Below are 14,610 nucleotides of genomic sequence, written 5' to 3'. Positions count from 1 at the left end.
CTGCAGGGTGTATATGAGGGGCAGTATTATACAATGTACCAAGTTTCAACCAATTCGTATATAACTGCACTACGACATTGTGTACAACTGCATTTCTATTTTCCCAGACAATTAGTAATAGCAAAGCCCTAAATAAACTTCATGTTTTCGCTGCCCTCTATGGTTGAAAATATCACTTGCTCGAAGCCCTTGATGTCGCAGACATAAATGATAAATTAACAAATAGCACCAATCAGTTAATCAAAGAATACTTATATGGCCCTTTTTCATGATAACGTCACACTCAAAGCACCACCTGTCCAAAATACTGTCCACAAAAGCAGATGTTTTAGCTGCCTCCTGGCAGTGATCTCAGTTCACGAGGAAGCTTATTCCAAGACAGCCAGAATGCAAACTAAGTCCCCTTGCTCCAAAATAATGACAGCAACATTGTTACAAAACATTCATAGTTATGCAGGACCATTCTGTACGAGAAATGACAGCTGCAACCCCAAAAATTGAAGGTTTTTGGAAAGGCCCAAGAAGCTGCAGCATAGTGCTCACTTTGTCAAACACAATATTGTATTACATGTACATGTACTAGTTGCATGTAGAAGCATTGACCTGCGGTTAAATCTAATTATCATCATTATGTTCTTACAGTCCTTTGAAGGCGTCATGATTAACCCATGATGTCGTGATGAGTATTTAAACTCTATCTTCTTTGAAACTACATGTGGAGTAATGAACTTGTCTTTCCAATTTTCAACCTAAACAAGCCCCAAACAATACAGGTCATGTAAAGTTATGTAAAGAAATGATCCGGGAAATTTATGACTGAGCAAACTATGTGTACCTCTTAGGCGCTTTGCTATTACGGACACTGAATCTGTGAGACAAGACTAGTTTCATCTTCTGCTCTTAAAAAAAAGTTCGCACAGAGTAGCAGAAGAAATTAGAAAGACTACCCAATCCTAATGTTCATAATAATCAAATTGGTTCTGAGAATACTCCTCATCAAGATCTTCCTTATCCTCATTTTCATTATCAGAGACAATATCGTCCTCAGCCTCTTGTGCCCGTATTTCTTCCAGGATAGAGGTCAAATCATCTGAAGAAAATCCTATATCGTCCACTTCTAGCAGGGTGTAAGGAATCCTGTCCCTAAACGAATCCGTCAGTTGCTGAATCTCAACATACGCACCACATGTATTCTTAAATGTTGAAAACTGTCTTTCAACCAAAACAATCTTTGACACAATCAAAGAGTTCCTTCCTCTTGAAAATGAATCCGAGGAGTCACACGAAGACAGTGAAGAAATGAGTGTAGCATGTTGGCGACGCATAACCATGGCAACATTGGCGATTTCTTTCTTGAGCAGCTCAATCTCTTCCTCAGCTCTCTCCTTCATATTGAGGACATTGGCAGCTCGCCTTTGGTAGGGGCGATCTGAATCCACGAGAAACTTGAATTCAATGGCCTCCTCATATGTCAGAGGTGGAGTCAGTTCCTTGTTCACCTGTGCTATCAAGGATCGAATAGCCTTGTTGGAATTATTGATGTTCTTCTGCAGTCGTATGGCAATTGCCTGGCCTACTGGAAATATAAAGAAATCACAAAATTTTTTTTGCAACAGCTTTGCCTAAAAAAAATCCCCAAATTACTTTCAAATGACGGTTCACAAAATTGGAGGTCCCCATGTACACATCGTGACAGCCTAGATCACTGCAATGAATCTTAACACCGCAAACTTTACATATGAAAATCAGTAACGCCCTCCCACGAGAAGCCAGGTAAACACTTCTCAACATGCCTGGCTCCTTGCAGTTCTTCAAATAAGATATAAAACCAAGGTTTCTTGTATCTAATGACCATGCCAAGACAAGCTAGACTCAACCAGGGTAAAAGAAACATGACTGTCTTGCAAAGGACTACTTCCGACTGAAGATAGACCCCATTAGGGCCTAAACGTAGTGGCACGTAAAAACCAAGCTCATCATGCCTGGGAGCAGAAATAGTCTAACACCTCCAAGTGCTTAAGAAACACCCAAAAAAAGACACTATGAGTAAGGCATTATTCATAAAACAATCACACTCGTCAGCAGGCAACATCTGACAAAGTGAATTTGGACACAGCACCAAAAAGCCATTATTACCTGCATATTTATTCATCATTTCCAACAGAATTTTTCTTTCAGTGCAGTGTAGATGGAGAAGAGGCAAAAGTTTGTCTTTTCCTGATTTCGCTGAAATTATATACATGTACGGTAATGAGAAAAGGAATTTCAAAGGCAGTGTCAAAATTTTACTTGACTACATGTACAAGTACTTGGAATACTCTGTAAGGTTACTGTTTGTGAGAGCAAGCACACAATGGAGAAACAGTTCCGCAACAGACTCAATATTACTTATATTCTTTCCAAATTGCTAGGCAGCCTGTCCTGGGAAAAAGAGAAGAGATTATCCTATTTTCAATACACATACCTGGCCAATTTTCATGTCTCTTGTACGCTGCGGATCTTTCTTCGACCAACATCCAATTTCTCACATCAGCCGTAGTTGCTAAAAGAAAGATAAAAGTTTAAAAAATCACTGCCAAAAAATACTCAACACAGAAAGAAACTCCATTGGAAAGATGCAAATTGTGCACAATCTTGATAGTGGGCGTTCCAACAATCCAAGATCGTATATCCCAGCTGGTGTGCCGTTGCTTGGTATAGAAATATTTCTTGGGACCACAACACCATGTTGTGGTGTGAGAGACTGCGTAGCTCAGTTCCATTGGAGAAATTTAAATAGTGGAAACATCAGGATGAATAGATCAAGGCTACCAAGACGTATTGTCTTTGATGCATGACAACTATGTGAGAGAGCAGCCCCACAGTTTCTAGTTCTGACGTGAGTTGTACCTTGCATAGTTGAAAGGAGGATGGTCAGTTCTTTTGATGAAGTCATCGCGACATCTTTGGCCTTCTCCATTTTGGAACTAAGGAATGTTCCTACAAAGATAAACAATGAATACAAGATTTTATTTTAAGTTACAATCATGTACATAAAGTTGACCAAACGACACGCCAACTGAAAACAAATTGTTCAAGAAACAGCCAACTGCCATTGTGTTCTCCGGTTGGACTTAAGCTGAAAAATGAGCAAGTGTCACAAAAAGTTATGTTATTAGAAATGTGTGACCTTGAAAGACAAGTCAAATCCAACATGTTTGTGAAATATCTTGTGCAGTGCTTCATAGATAAACTTATGATATCATAATTCAGGGCAACTGGCAGTAAAGGAATAATGAAAGTACTAGTATAATCGATTCAATCCAAATAACATCCCAAGATAACAGGGTGTACATGTACGTACATGTATGCAGGTTTGATTTAAAGGGCCATATGGTACTGGTGACTAGTGGACAATCTGGAGGTTGTTCTATAAACACAGCATGTGGTATCTAACCTGACCTGATTGGCCGTTCACAGCTGATGAGTATCTGTCATGCTATCTTGTGATGTCACTCCCGCCAAATTTCCACATGGCTACAGTATTTATTGAGTGGTTTTGCATTTGAGCAGTGTGGTTATGTTCAGTTAGTTCAACAGCTTTTGAAATAGTTTGAACATGTGGCCAGACTTTCTTACTCATAAGCCAAAGAAAGGTCAAGCAAATTGTCAGCTTCTTGCCTTGTTCATCAATGTAAAAGTTCATTGTTTTTGTTTAATCTAATTTTCTTAAAATTGGACAAGAAGCAATAAAATCACATTACAAATTTACAGAAGTCAGTTGCCAGGGGGTACTTATAAACTTGCTATCTGAAGTTATTTATTCTCATCCTGTTGCATCAGGCTGTGCCAGGACACTGGTAATTAGCCGGACTGTACAATTTCTGGGTAAGATAGGTTAAATAACTGTTATACTGAAGCCCTCAAAATTGCAGTAGAAGTTGAAATGACAACAATGGAAAGTGAAATGAACATTCTTGCTAGTAGTGAAGGGGTCCGGGATGTGGACCTAGGCCTGGAGAGATTCCGTGATGAGAACCGCCAACAGCATTCGAGGAAACGAAAAAGTACCAATCGATCGAGAAATGAGGCAACTGAGACGAAGAAAGCTCTTGTGAAAGGAGGACTGAATTTTTATTGCGCAAACGATGAAGAAAAGGTGAACTTTTTTAACAAAATGGACAGGATAAAGGCAAAACTTGGTGGAGGGATATGTTCAGTGGTCTCCAACTATCAATTCCTGAATGAAGTGATTGACTTTTATGTGGAAAATAATGCGACTCACAATGAAAATGATGACGCTTCATCACCAGCAATGACCAGCACAACTGTGCCTCAAGTAACACCCAGTTACCAGCTTTGTGCAAGAGAAGATATCAAGCAGCCACTTTTTGTCTGTACCGGGTCCTCTATCAGGAACTTGATTGGCAGGGTACAGACCCATTCCCTAAATTGCAAGGGCAATCTGCACACGAAGGAGTTCAGAAGGGGATGGTCACACAGCTTGTTTGACCTTAGCATGCCAAGGAACGGAGCAGCACAATCTCCACTGGACCTCTTCCCCACATGTTGAGAATGGTGGCAAGTTTCTAGTCAATGCGAGGCTAGCCCATGGCTTTTTTACATCAGGACTACTGCCAGTGCAATACACCAAATTCGTGGAAAGCTCTGATATTGGAGTGCTATCATCAGAAACCCTGAACAGATTTATGGACACTTATTGTCCGATTGTGCAGCAACAGGCTGAAGAGTCAAAACAAGATGCTATCCTCATGGAAAGTAGCCTTTCAATGGCAAATGGTGTAGAAGCGATAGATATTTCGACAGATGCTCGCCACTGCTGGCGCAAGAATGCCGAATTTAGTGATGTTGTTTGCCTTGGCGACCAGAGCCACAAGGTGCTCCACATCGCTACCATTTCGAAGACGGTGGATGATCCTGTGACACAAAGACATGAGCTTATCGGTGTGAAAGAGATTTATAAAGTACTCGATGACCAACAAGTTCCTGTACGTTATCACAGTCATGATCACAACAACAGCATAACAAAGTTTGTTACCGAGGAGAGAAAAGAAACACGAAACGCCGAAGACATCTGGCATACCACGAAGGGTATTGCCAAGAGTGTAAGGAAGATAACGCAAGGCCCAAAAAAGGACATGGGGAAAAAATGGCATCAACAGCTAGCTGACAAAGCTGCGTCGATTAAGACGCATGTGTACTGGTGCATTAAAAACTGTGACGCAGATGAACAGAAACTGAGAGCTGGGATTGGTAATATCATTGACCATTATCAAGGCAACCACAGCAAATGCAGCAAAGATTCGCGATGCCAGGAGGAACATTACGAGCCCTCGAAGAAACTGATTACGGACCCAGTCACAGAGAAATTGCTAAAAGACTATCTCTACAAATTGGACATATATAAAAGACCCCAAAATTATGCTGGATCAAAAGACACACTGTACGTAGAATCATTCAACAACGCCCTCCTCCAATTTCACGACAAAAGGATTGTCTTTGGAGAGAGGTCCTACAAACTCAAGGACAAATCTGGCTTTGATCGACTGGAACGCGAATGTTAACCGTGACCATACCTCCGTCAAATTTGTGTTTGATGCCAAGGCACCAAGGCGACAAGTGGGGAAGCCAGTGTTGGTGAAAAAAACTTATGACTACCGTGATGAGATTCTGGATAGGTGGATGCACACATCCATGCACCCCCCACGCTTGGACTGTCCCATTCATAGTGAATTTGGCGGGCCTGTTCCAGGTTCAAGTCAGTAGATTGTAGATCACACCATGGCAGAAGAATTGAAGGTTGTTTCCCTTGCACTTACTACTGAACAAAGGGAAGCTATACATGCTTTTTTTAATTTCTATAATTGGGACTATGTTGAATTAGACCATCCTCCAAATGAGGAGAATCAAGCACTGCAAGATGATATACAGAATGAGGGGAATATTCAAGGAGATAATGATGAGCTGGAACCTTTGCCTGTGCCTGGTGGTGTAGTTGATCCACCCCCACCACAACCACAGGAGGAGGACCATGAACTATCCGAACCAGTTATTGCTCCTGTGCCAGGGGCAGATATGTGCCAACATTGCAATTCTTCTCCATGTGTGACTACTCATCCACAAAGATGGCTGGGAAATGGACAAGCACCCAGAAATGGAAATAATGTGATCAGGAAACAACTTTACAAAAAATTTTGGAAAATGATGGAGGACCGGGGATCCTGGAACCATCCTCTCTATATTGGCAAAAAACAGCAGATGCAACAGCAGTATATGGCAGATGACCCATCAATAGTTTGGACATGTCGTGAAGTGATGCCAGATTGTGTTTTGGAGACTGTGAGAAATCTTTATCCAAATCCGCCAGGGATTCCATACATGGGCCATAAGTGGCAATAGGTTTCAGCAGCACTGATAGATAGACTACATTATTTTTTTGAGAAGGTGTTTTGGACGATTTTGAAATTTACAGTGCACTTTGACAAATTTGTGACAGTTTTAATTTTCGAGGATTCTAGGATTTTGCTCCTTGTTTCAATCATAGATACCATGGATATCTATCATAATACTTATGCGGATTAGCAAATATATATGCTTTAGAATTATAGAATTGAGTAGACTACCCTATCATAGACATGGATCATCTAAACAAAACAATATTCAGTAGGATTGTGACATCACATAGTTATAGACTTGGATTATTAGTATCATATACAATGTCCATTATTCAGTAGGATTAAAATATATATAATTCAGTAGGATAAGGATATATACTTATGGACTAAAGGATACAGAAAACAGACCAAAATCACTTTGGTAGGAAACTCTTTATTATGCATGATCTCCAGCATATCTAGTTCTTTCCTGCATGCTCACTCATGATTATTAGCCATGTGCTCAATGTTTGTAAATAATGCATCACCAGGGCTATAACCAATCAGATTCAAGCTGGTAAATTCAACTTCAAGGCTTTTCAACAGTGCTGTGTAAAAAAGTTCCATAATCTCATAACATAGACGATTTCTCAGGTTGATTTTAATACATCATGTTCCTATGTTATTCATAAGTGTCTGATATCAAATTCATTCAAATGTGTTTGATAGTGACAAAGAATTTTTTTAAAACATTGTGAAAAGCCCAGGAGCTCTCTTCATGATGGTAACAGGCAGACATTTGCATGCTATCATCCCCTCCCACACTATTTATACTCCAGGTGCCCCTTTAAGATGAACAGACATTTTGGTTAAGATATGTGCCCAAATTACTAAGCCTAGCGGCACAGCTAATTTGCTCCAATTGACACATGTGACCTTGAAAGTGCATGAAGTGAGGCCTTTTCAATAACTGGTACCATACATCATGTATTCTTACTAGGGGAACCACCTAACATTTTCAAAATAACAACAGGCCGAAGGGCCTGATGCTCAGATGAAATATATGAACATGGAAAGTATCTCGTAAGTCTCTTTCAACCTCTATTTGTTGACCATACGTCTACGTATATCAGGTAAACACACCAAAGTAAAAAGACTCTCAGAGAATGACAAAAACAAAATGCCACCACCTATTTGTCATGAGCACGTCATTGCACTTTTCAAGTATCACACAAAACTGACATTCTGCCAGAGGTGTCAGACAACATTGCGTACATATACATGTATTGGGCCAATAAGGTATTGGTCTTGGCGGCACTAGTCCTAACTCTCCCAAGCTGATATTGGTTTTTGCAAGCCTAATTTTATCAGGATAAGAAGTGGTATGCAAGATCCTGATGCTCCACATGAATCACCTCAATGTCATGATCATTACTGAGGCATCTCCATTATACATATTATATCCCAAACAATGACACTACTTGCATGCATGTATTGTATGCTGCGACTCTCTGTATCATCAAATTACATGTAAATAATATCAAGCAGCAAGTCTGATCAAAATCATTGTTAAGATCAAAATCTGACTGCTAAATTTAAGCCTGGTTAATCCTGAAACCTTAAAAGCAGACCTCAGACGAGCTGCTCATTCAGATTGAGTCAGCTGAAAACCACCAATCAGATCAATTAATAGCTATTGCAAACAATTCACCAATCAAATTACAGTTTGTAAGAAAATATATTTACCGATCTTCAAATAATTCCTGTTGGCATAATGAATCAGGGCATCTGTCAGGGTATCAACACGATGACTTGGTGTCATTTCCTTGGTAATCTTTGAAAAATTCCTCAGGTATGACCAGAGACGCTCTAAACATTCTCCATCTGTCAATGCAAATCCAGCATTTCGTCTTGGACTGTACTGAAACTGCAAAGGTTAGTTGAAAATTGAAAAAGTACATGTGTGAATGAAATGTCTGCATGAAGATTGAAACAGGTCAAATTCACCGAATTTCGTCGTTAAAACAATATAGTCCAAGATTGATTGTTACATGTACTGACAGTTTGCCACAAATTATACATGTCAACAGACATTGCATACTCGCCAACATTTCTGAATAAAACAATAATAACAAAAAAACTCCAAATAACTGAAGCAGATGCCAGTGACCATTGTCAGTATAATCTAATTGAATCTACACACCGTCTGGTGCTGCCACCTATTCATGTATTATGTAACGTCTATATGCCTAATGCGCATGCTCAATAAAGCAGACGCTTCTGGTTGAATCCTGCTCCGAGTTCAATCAATTAACATGGTGTCAGAAGTTTGGCCGATTTAAACCACAATGGAAGGTCTCAAACCTCCAAAACCACTTAGAGTGGAAGGTAACACCGCCGAGAATTGGCGAAAGTGGCGACAACAATTCGAATGGTACCGAATTGCCACAGATCTACGATCGAAGGGAGAGGATCTGCAGTGCGCGACCCTGCTCAGCTCGATCGGAGAAGAAGCCGTCGAAATTTACACAAGTTTCGTGTTTACCGACGCAGAAAAAGACAAATACGATCCACTGGTGGAGAAGTTTGAACAATATTGCACTCCGAAGAAGAATGTAACCTACGAAAGGCACGTATTTAATTCAAGAATACAGCTGGACGGCGAAACATTCGATAATTTTCTCACGGACCTCCGCAACAAGTCAAAAACTTGTGAGTACGGAACTCTTTCAGATTCATTGATAAAAGACCGAATAGTCTATGGTATTAGGTCAAACAATGTCAGAGAAAGACTCCTGAGAGAAAGAACACTAGATTTATCCAAAGCTATTGACATTTGCCGAGCCGCAGAACTGTCAAAATCGCATCTAGAAAACCTGAGTTCGTCGACGTCCGCAAGTGCGAACGTAAGCAACAGTGCAAGCCGTGTACATGGCAGTGTACATACGGGTACTTCGAGTGTAAACAAAATCAACAAGTGGTCGAAAAAGACGGCAGGAACCAAGTCCAAAGACTCAAAAACGTCTAATTTTCATGGTCAAGGCAATGACTGTGGAAATTGCGGTAGGCAACATCTTCCCAAACAATGTCCTGGGGCCTTATTCATGAAGCCTTCTTAGGGCCTAGTAAGCACTTACGTATTACTAGGTCGTTATTAGCGAATTACGCGGTATTCACGAAGCACCCGTAACTTCAATCTATTTCGCAAGTCGTTACTAGTGTTACGTGAGGTGTTCGGGCTTCTTAGCGTGTTATCAGTCCATGCTTAGATAGTTGGACACATTTTTACACAAGGAGCATGGCTGCGGCGTTGATTGTGTTGGAAAATTTGGAAGCAAGGCGGGCTTTACGACGGCAGCGTGTGTTTAGAGATCGTCTACAACCGCTTGACGTCTATGATGACGTAGATTTGTACAGACGATACCGGATGACTCGGCCGGTCCTTCTCGAAGTTATCGACCTGTTGCAGGATGACATTGCCCCGTATACGCTGCGCTCGCACGCCGTTCCAGCAACTCTCCAAGTTTGCGTTGCGCTTAGATATTTTGCTACTGGCAGTTTGCAGTTGGACAATGGAGACATGTCAAATGGCTTGAGTCAACCTACGATATCAAGGATTATTACCAGAGTTGCAACTGCTTTGCAGGGTAAAGCAAAACATTTCATAACATTTCCTCGAACAGCTGCTGAGCAAGAACGTCAGAAGGAAGGATTTTATACAGAACGCCATCGGATTCCGAACGTTATTGGCTGCGTAGATGGATCCCTTATTCCGATCAAATGTCCATCCGTAAACGAGAATGCATACGTGTGCAGGAAACAGTGGCATGCCATTAATGTGCAGGGGATTTGTACTTATGATTTGAAATTTTCAAATATAGTAGCCCGATGGCCAGGTGCCACCCATGATGCGTTTATCTGGTCCAACTGCAATTTAAAGGTGAAGATGGAACGCGGCCTGAATGATGGAGGATACTTGCTCGGTGACAGTGCCTACCCACTTAGACCCTGTCTCATGACCCCAGTCTCCCGCCCAGCAGATGCAGCGGACAGACAATACAACGTTCACCACAGGCGAGTACGAAACATCATTGAACGAACCTTTGGAAGATGGAAAAACCGATGGAGGTGCTTGCACAAAGAAGGTAAATTATGTCCTTATTGGTGAATCAGGAGAGATCGCCAGTTTCTAGACACCGACAGCACCTGTCTGCAAATGGCTATTATAGCCATTCTCAGACAGTGCTGCAGCATTTCACCCCATAACATTGCTGCATAGACTGCTTTGCAGTACAAGTTCCATTTCGATTTCGACTGACTTTCCCCATTCTCATTTCTTTAATAAGATGCCTTTTTTGCAGGTGGAACTCTTCGATTAAGCCCCGAGAAGTGTTGCTCGGTGATCATTGCAACATCTGTGCTACATAACATCTGTGAAAACCACGGCCTCCCTGTCCCAAACGACCCACCAGCCAATGTGGATAATCCCGATGATGACGTCAACAATAGACCAATCCTCGATGTCGATGTCGAAGAAAGAGGTGTTGGAGAAAGGGCACGCTTGATAGATCAGCATTTCAGGAATATGTAGTATGTATTTAAAACAGAACTTTATTTCCAATTAACCCAAACATTTTAATTGATGTGTACAACCAAAATGGTGGTACATGTAACAAGAGACGTTTTCAACATCATGTTACAATCAACAACGATAAACAGTAAGGTTGTAGAGCATTTGATTACTGGCGAGACTGCCAAACTACAATTCCAACGATCTTCTTTCATCAACAAATAAACATCATGTTTGTACAGAACAATGTACTGTGATCAAGGTATAAATTCATACCAACAACCAACACGATTTTGATGAAAGCACAATCTTATCAGTTATTCCTTACTTCACTATCTATCTAACAAACAATGTAGCAGTTATACAGCAACAACATCACTTTAAAATTGCGTGATATATGTAGGTCACTCTCCTTTGGCCATTTTTTCAAGTACAGAGAATGCCGATGACCTGGACTTGTACTCCTTTGGTTTTGAGCCAGTTTTCTGGGATTCGCTGGTTTCCGTAACAGCATCCACTAGTACCTCCAATAGCCATACTGCCTTTTTTTGCGAGATGAACCTTTGTTTCTTCCAGATGAAGCCGTTGTTCTTCCACGTCAAGTCGCTTGCTCTCGATTTTGACCCGTTCCTTCTCCACATCAATTAGTTCAACGGCATGTGAAAGCTTCTTATCTGCGAGAGACAAACCAGTTGAAGACGCCTTGGAAGAGCCAGCAGTGGGACGACAGCTCTTGGGTTGTCGGGCAGGACTTGGCGGCGGTGAAGGGGATCGGGTGTCATCTTCTGAGCTGCTATCGTTCGGGCGCGTGATGGTTGCTGTAACCTTACGAATTCTCTGGAAAATACATTTGATAGACTTAAATGCAAAAAGCCATTAAACATGAGTGAGGTCTTAGTATGTCTTTAGTTGTTATTTACTTCCTTCTCATATAGAAGGCCAGTACTGAAACGGGCACGTCAGGAGATACGTTTTCTTTCCTAATAACGACACAAGCAAATGAGAAAAAGCATTGCACAGATCGTTGTGCAGCCACCTGGAAAGTTGCGATCTTCCCTTATCACTGCTTATGCCTCCAGTAATCAAAAACCTATTTCCCTCGGGTGATTTCCGCAATTCAACGGTATGGAATGTATGCAATGACTTCTTTGCTGCGACAGACAAACCAGTTGAAGACGCCTTGGAAGAGCCAGCAGTGGGACGACAGCTCTTGGGTTGTCGGACAGGACTTGGCGGCGGCGAAGGGGATCGGGTGTCATCTTCTGAGCTGCTATCGTTCGGGCGCGTGACGGTTGCTGTAACCTTACGAATTCTCTGGAAAATACATTTGATAGAATTAAGTATTGAATGCTATGTAAGGATGAAATATCTCGTCAAGAGCCAAGCGCCTAAGATGGCACTTTTGAATCTGTAGACAAATCGGGCGAAATGTAATGCAGGAAACTGGAGCGCCCGCAGACTACCAACCTACCTTCGATTTTTGAAGTGAGAGTGACGCATTCTGATCGAAATAAGAAATTTCGTCATCATCGGCTTCTGTGACAGACGGGGAAAACGGGTATTGCTGGTTCATGTCATCTTCAGGTAGGTCCAGCTCTTCTGTGTCCATACCAGTAGCGATTCCTTGTATCATTTCGACACCGATTAGGCCTACGATCCTTTGCTCGAGTTGCGTCAACTCGGACACATCATCGCCAAGGGGTTTGTTCCCGGTCCGCTTGGTCAGTACATTGATTTTTGCAGCCTTCTGTTTTGCCTTCTATTTCAGGTCATGCCATTTATGGTGAACTGCTTCGGTCGTTCTCCGGACGCTTGCCACACTGTTGATCTTAAGGGTTATTTCTTTCCACGTGTCGGACTTCCGCTTCAGCGTAATGACATCCGAAAACTTGCTGCTGATCACGGACCACTTCGATTCCACGAGATCAACTAACTTTATAATTTCATTTGGGGAAAAATTCACACCCCGTTTCCTCTTTCCTTCCTCGGGTGGTGGGACAACGGTCTTCTTTCCTTCCTCGGGTGGTGGGACAATGGTCTTCCTCTTCTTATTGGTTTTCTCCATGATGTTGTCAGGGTGGCGAATATCCATCAAATGATGGTAAGCACGTCCAATTACTGTATAAATACTCGATGCCCCTATTACAAACAGTCAATGAGGTGAGCTCAAGTGGATTACGTAACAATTCTATACAGATCACCTCAAGTGCGTACCTGATAATATTTCCCTACGAAGGGTTTAATAAGTAATACGGTAATAAATCGATGATAATGCTTTGTGAATAAGACGTAGTGTCTTACTTGGCAGTTACTAAAGTCTTACTACGAGCCACGTAAATCGTTATTAGTAACAATTTTACGAAGGCTTCATGAATAAGGCCCCTGCATACGGAAAATCATGCCGGGGTTGTGGAAAGAAAAATCATTACGAAAGATTTTGTCGATCTACGAAACGTAGCCATCAAGGAAAATTCGGGAAAAGTGTTCATGCAGTATGTCAATACGATGAAGAAGATGACGACAACTTGCAACAGTTCGAACAATTGTTCATTGGAACAGTCAATTCAAAACCGAAATCATCAGATATGCATGATAATGAAGCGCAATGGCATGTACAACTGCCAATAGGTCCAAAACGCGACAAAATGCTATTCAAAATAGATACGGGAGCACAGGCTAACGTAATTCCGTATTACATGTTTCGTAAAATTCGGAAAGCGCCAGCGTTGTCACAAGTCAGGAACGTGAAATTGTCAACATACGACGGATCGGAAATCAAAGTTCGTGGCAAGTGTAGTCTCACATGTACGCATAAAAACCGCGATTATCTAATCGAATTCATCGTAGCTAATGTCAAAACTGAAGCTATTCTGGGAGCAAAGTCAAGTGTTCACCTAGGATTGTTGAAACGCATTTACGATGTGAGATCTAGCACTAACAATGGTTCTGAAACTGAAACCGAAACTACGATTGGGAAAACCAATCAGCCCAAACGCATTGCGAAATCAGATAGCAAATCTCAAGCTATTCTTGACGAATACGAAGATTTATTTCATGGGATTGGTTGTTTCAAAGTCCCTGATCATCACATAAGTCTCAAGGAAAACGCGAATCCAGTGATTTATCCGCCAAGGAAAATGCCGGAAGCTTTAAAACCTAGACTTAAAGCTGAACTGTCAAAAATGCAAGAACAGAACATTATCAAAAGCATGGATGAGCCCACCGATTGGGTCAATCCTATTGTATGCGTAGAAAAGCCGGATGGTAGTTTGCGAATATGTTTAGATCCTAAAGAGCTTAATCAAGCAATTAGACGTGAACATTACGAATTACCAACAGCAGATGATATCTATGGCAAGCCAAAGCGGAATTTATTCAAGACCGTGGAATTACTATTCAAGAAGTTAAATATATGTTCAAGACCAAAATATGTTCAATCCTGAATCAAATATTGTCAACCTTGAATCAAATATTGTCAACCTTGAATCAAATATTGTCAACCTTGAATCAAATATTGTCAACCTTGAACAAAATATATTCAACCTTGAACAAAATATATTCAAGACTCACGTGACCATATTCAAGACGCACGTGACCACAAAAATTGATGACGTAGTTGCTCATGTTTTGATGCTTTACGGACTTTCCCGAACCCGCGTCCGGACT

General features: G+C 41.3%; 2 protein-coding genes across 2 annotated transcripts; one reads left to right on the top strand and one right to left on the bottom strand.

The window, feature by feature from the left end:
* Positions 1–953: 953 nt before the first annotated feature.
* Positions 954–8,279, bottom strand: LOC135484793 (uncharacterized). Its single transcript, XM_064766476.1, has 5 exons — positions 8,121–8,279; positions 2,890–2,979; positions 2,465–2,542; positions 2,137–2,226; positions 954–1,576 (listed from the first exon to the last, which is right to left on the bottom strand). Exons 1-5 carry the CDS (start codon positions 8,194–8,196, stop codon positions 954–956), a joined length of 957 nt encoding a protein of 318 aa, XP_064622546.1. The 5' UTR covers positions 8,197–8,279.
* A 1,224-nt stretch (positions 8,280–9,503) lies between these two features.
* LOC135484928 (putative nuclease HARBI1) lies at positions 9,504–12,030 on the top strand. Its single transcript, XM_064766637.1, has 3 exons — positions 9,504–10,519; positions 10,736–10,964; positions 11,521–12,030. Coding segments are annotated over exons 1-3 (1,077 nt in total). The 5' UTR covers positions 9,504–9,672; the 3' UTR covers positions 11,522–12,030.
* Positions 12,031–14,610: the final 2,580 nt, after the last annotated feature.

This window comes from Lineus longissimus, chromosome 3 (genome assembly GCF_910592395.1).
Source record: "Lineus longissimus chromosome 3, tnLinLong1.2, whole genome shotgun sequence".
NCBI classification, from domain to species: domain Eukaryota; kingdom Metazoa; phylum Nemertea; class Pilidiophora; order Heteronemertea; family Lineidae; genus Lineus; species Lineus longissimus.
The sequence above is the reverse complement of the archived record's forward strand: the minus strand, read 5'-3'. Positions and strand labels throughout refer to the sequence as shown.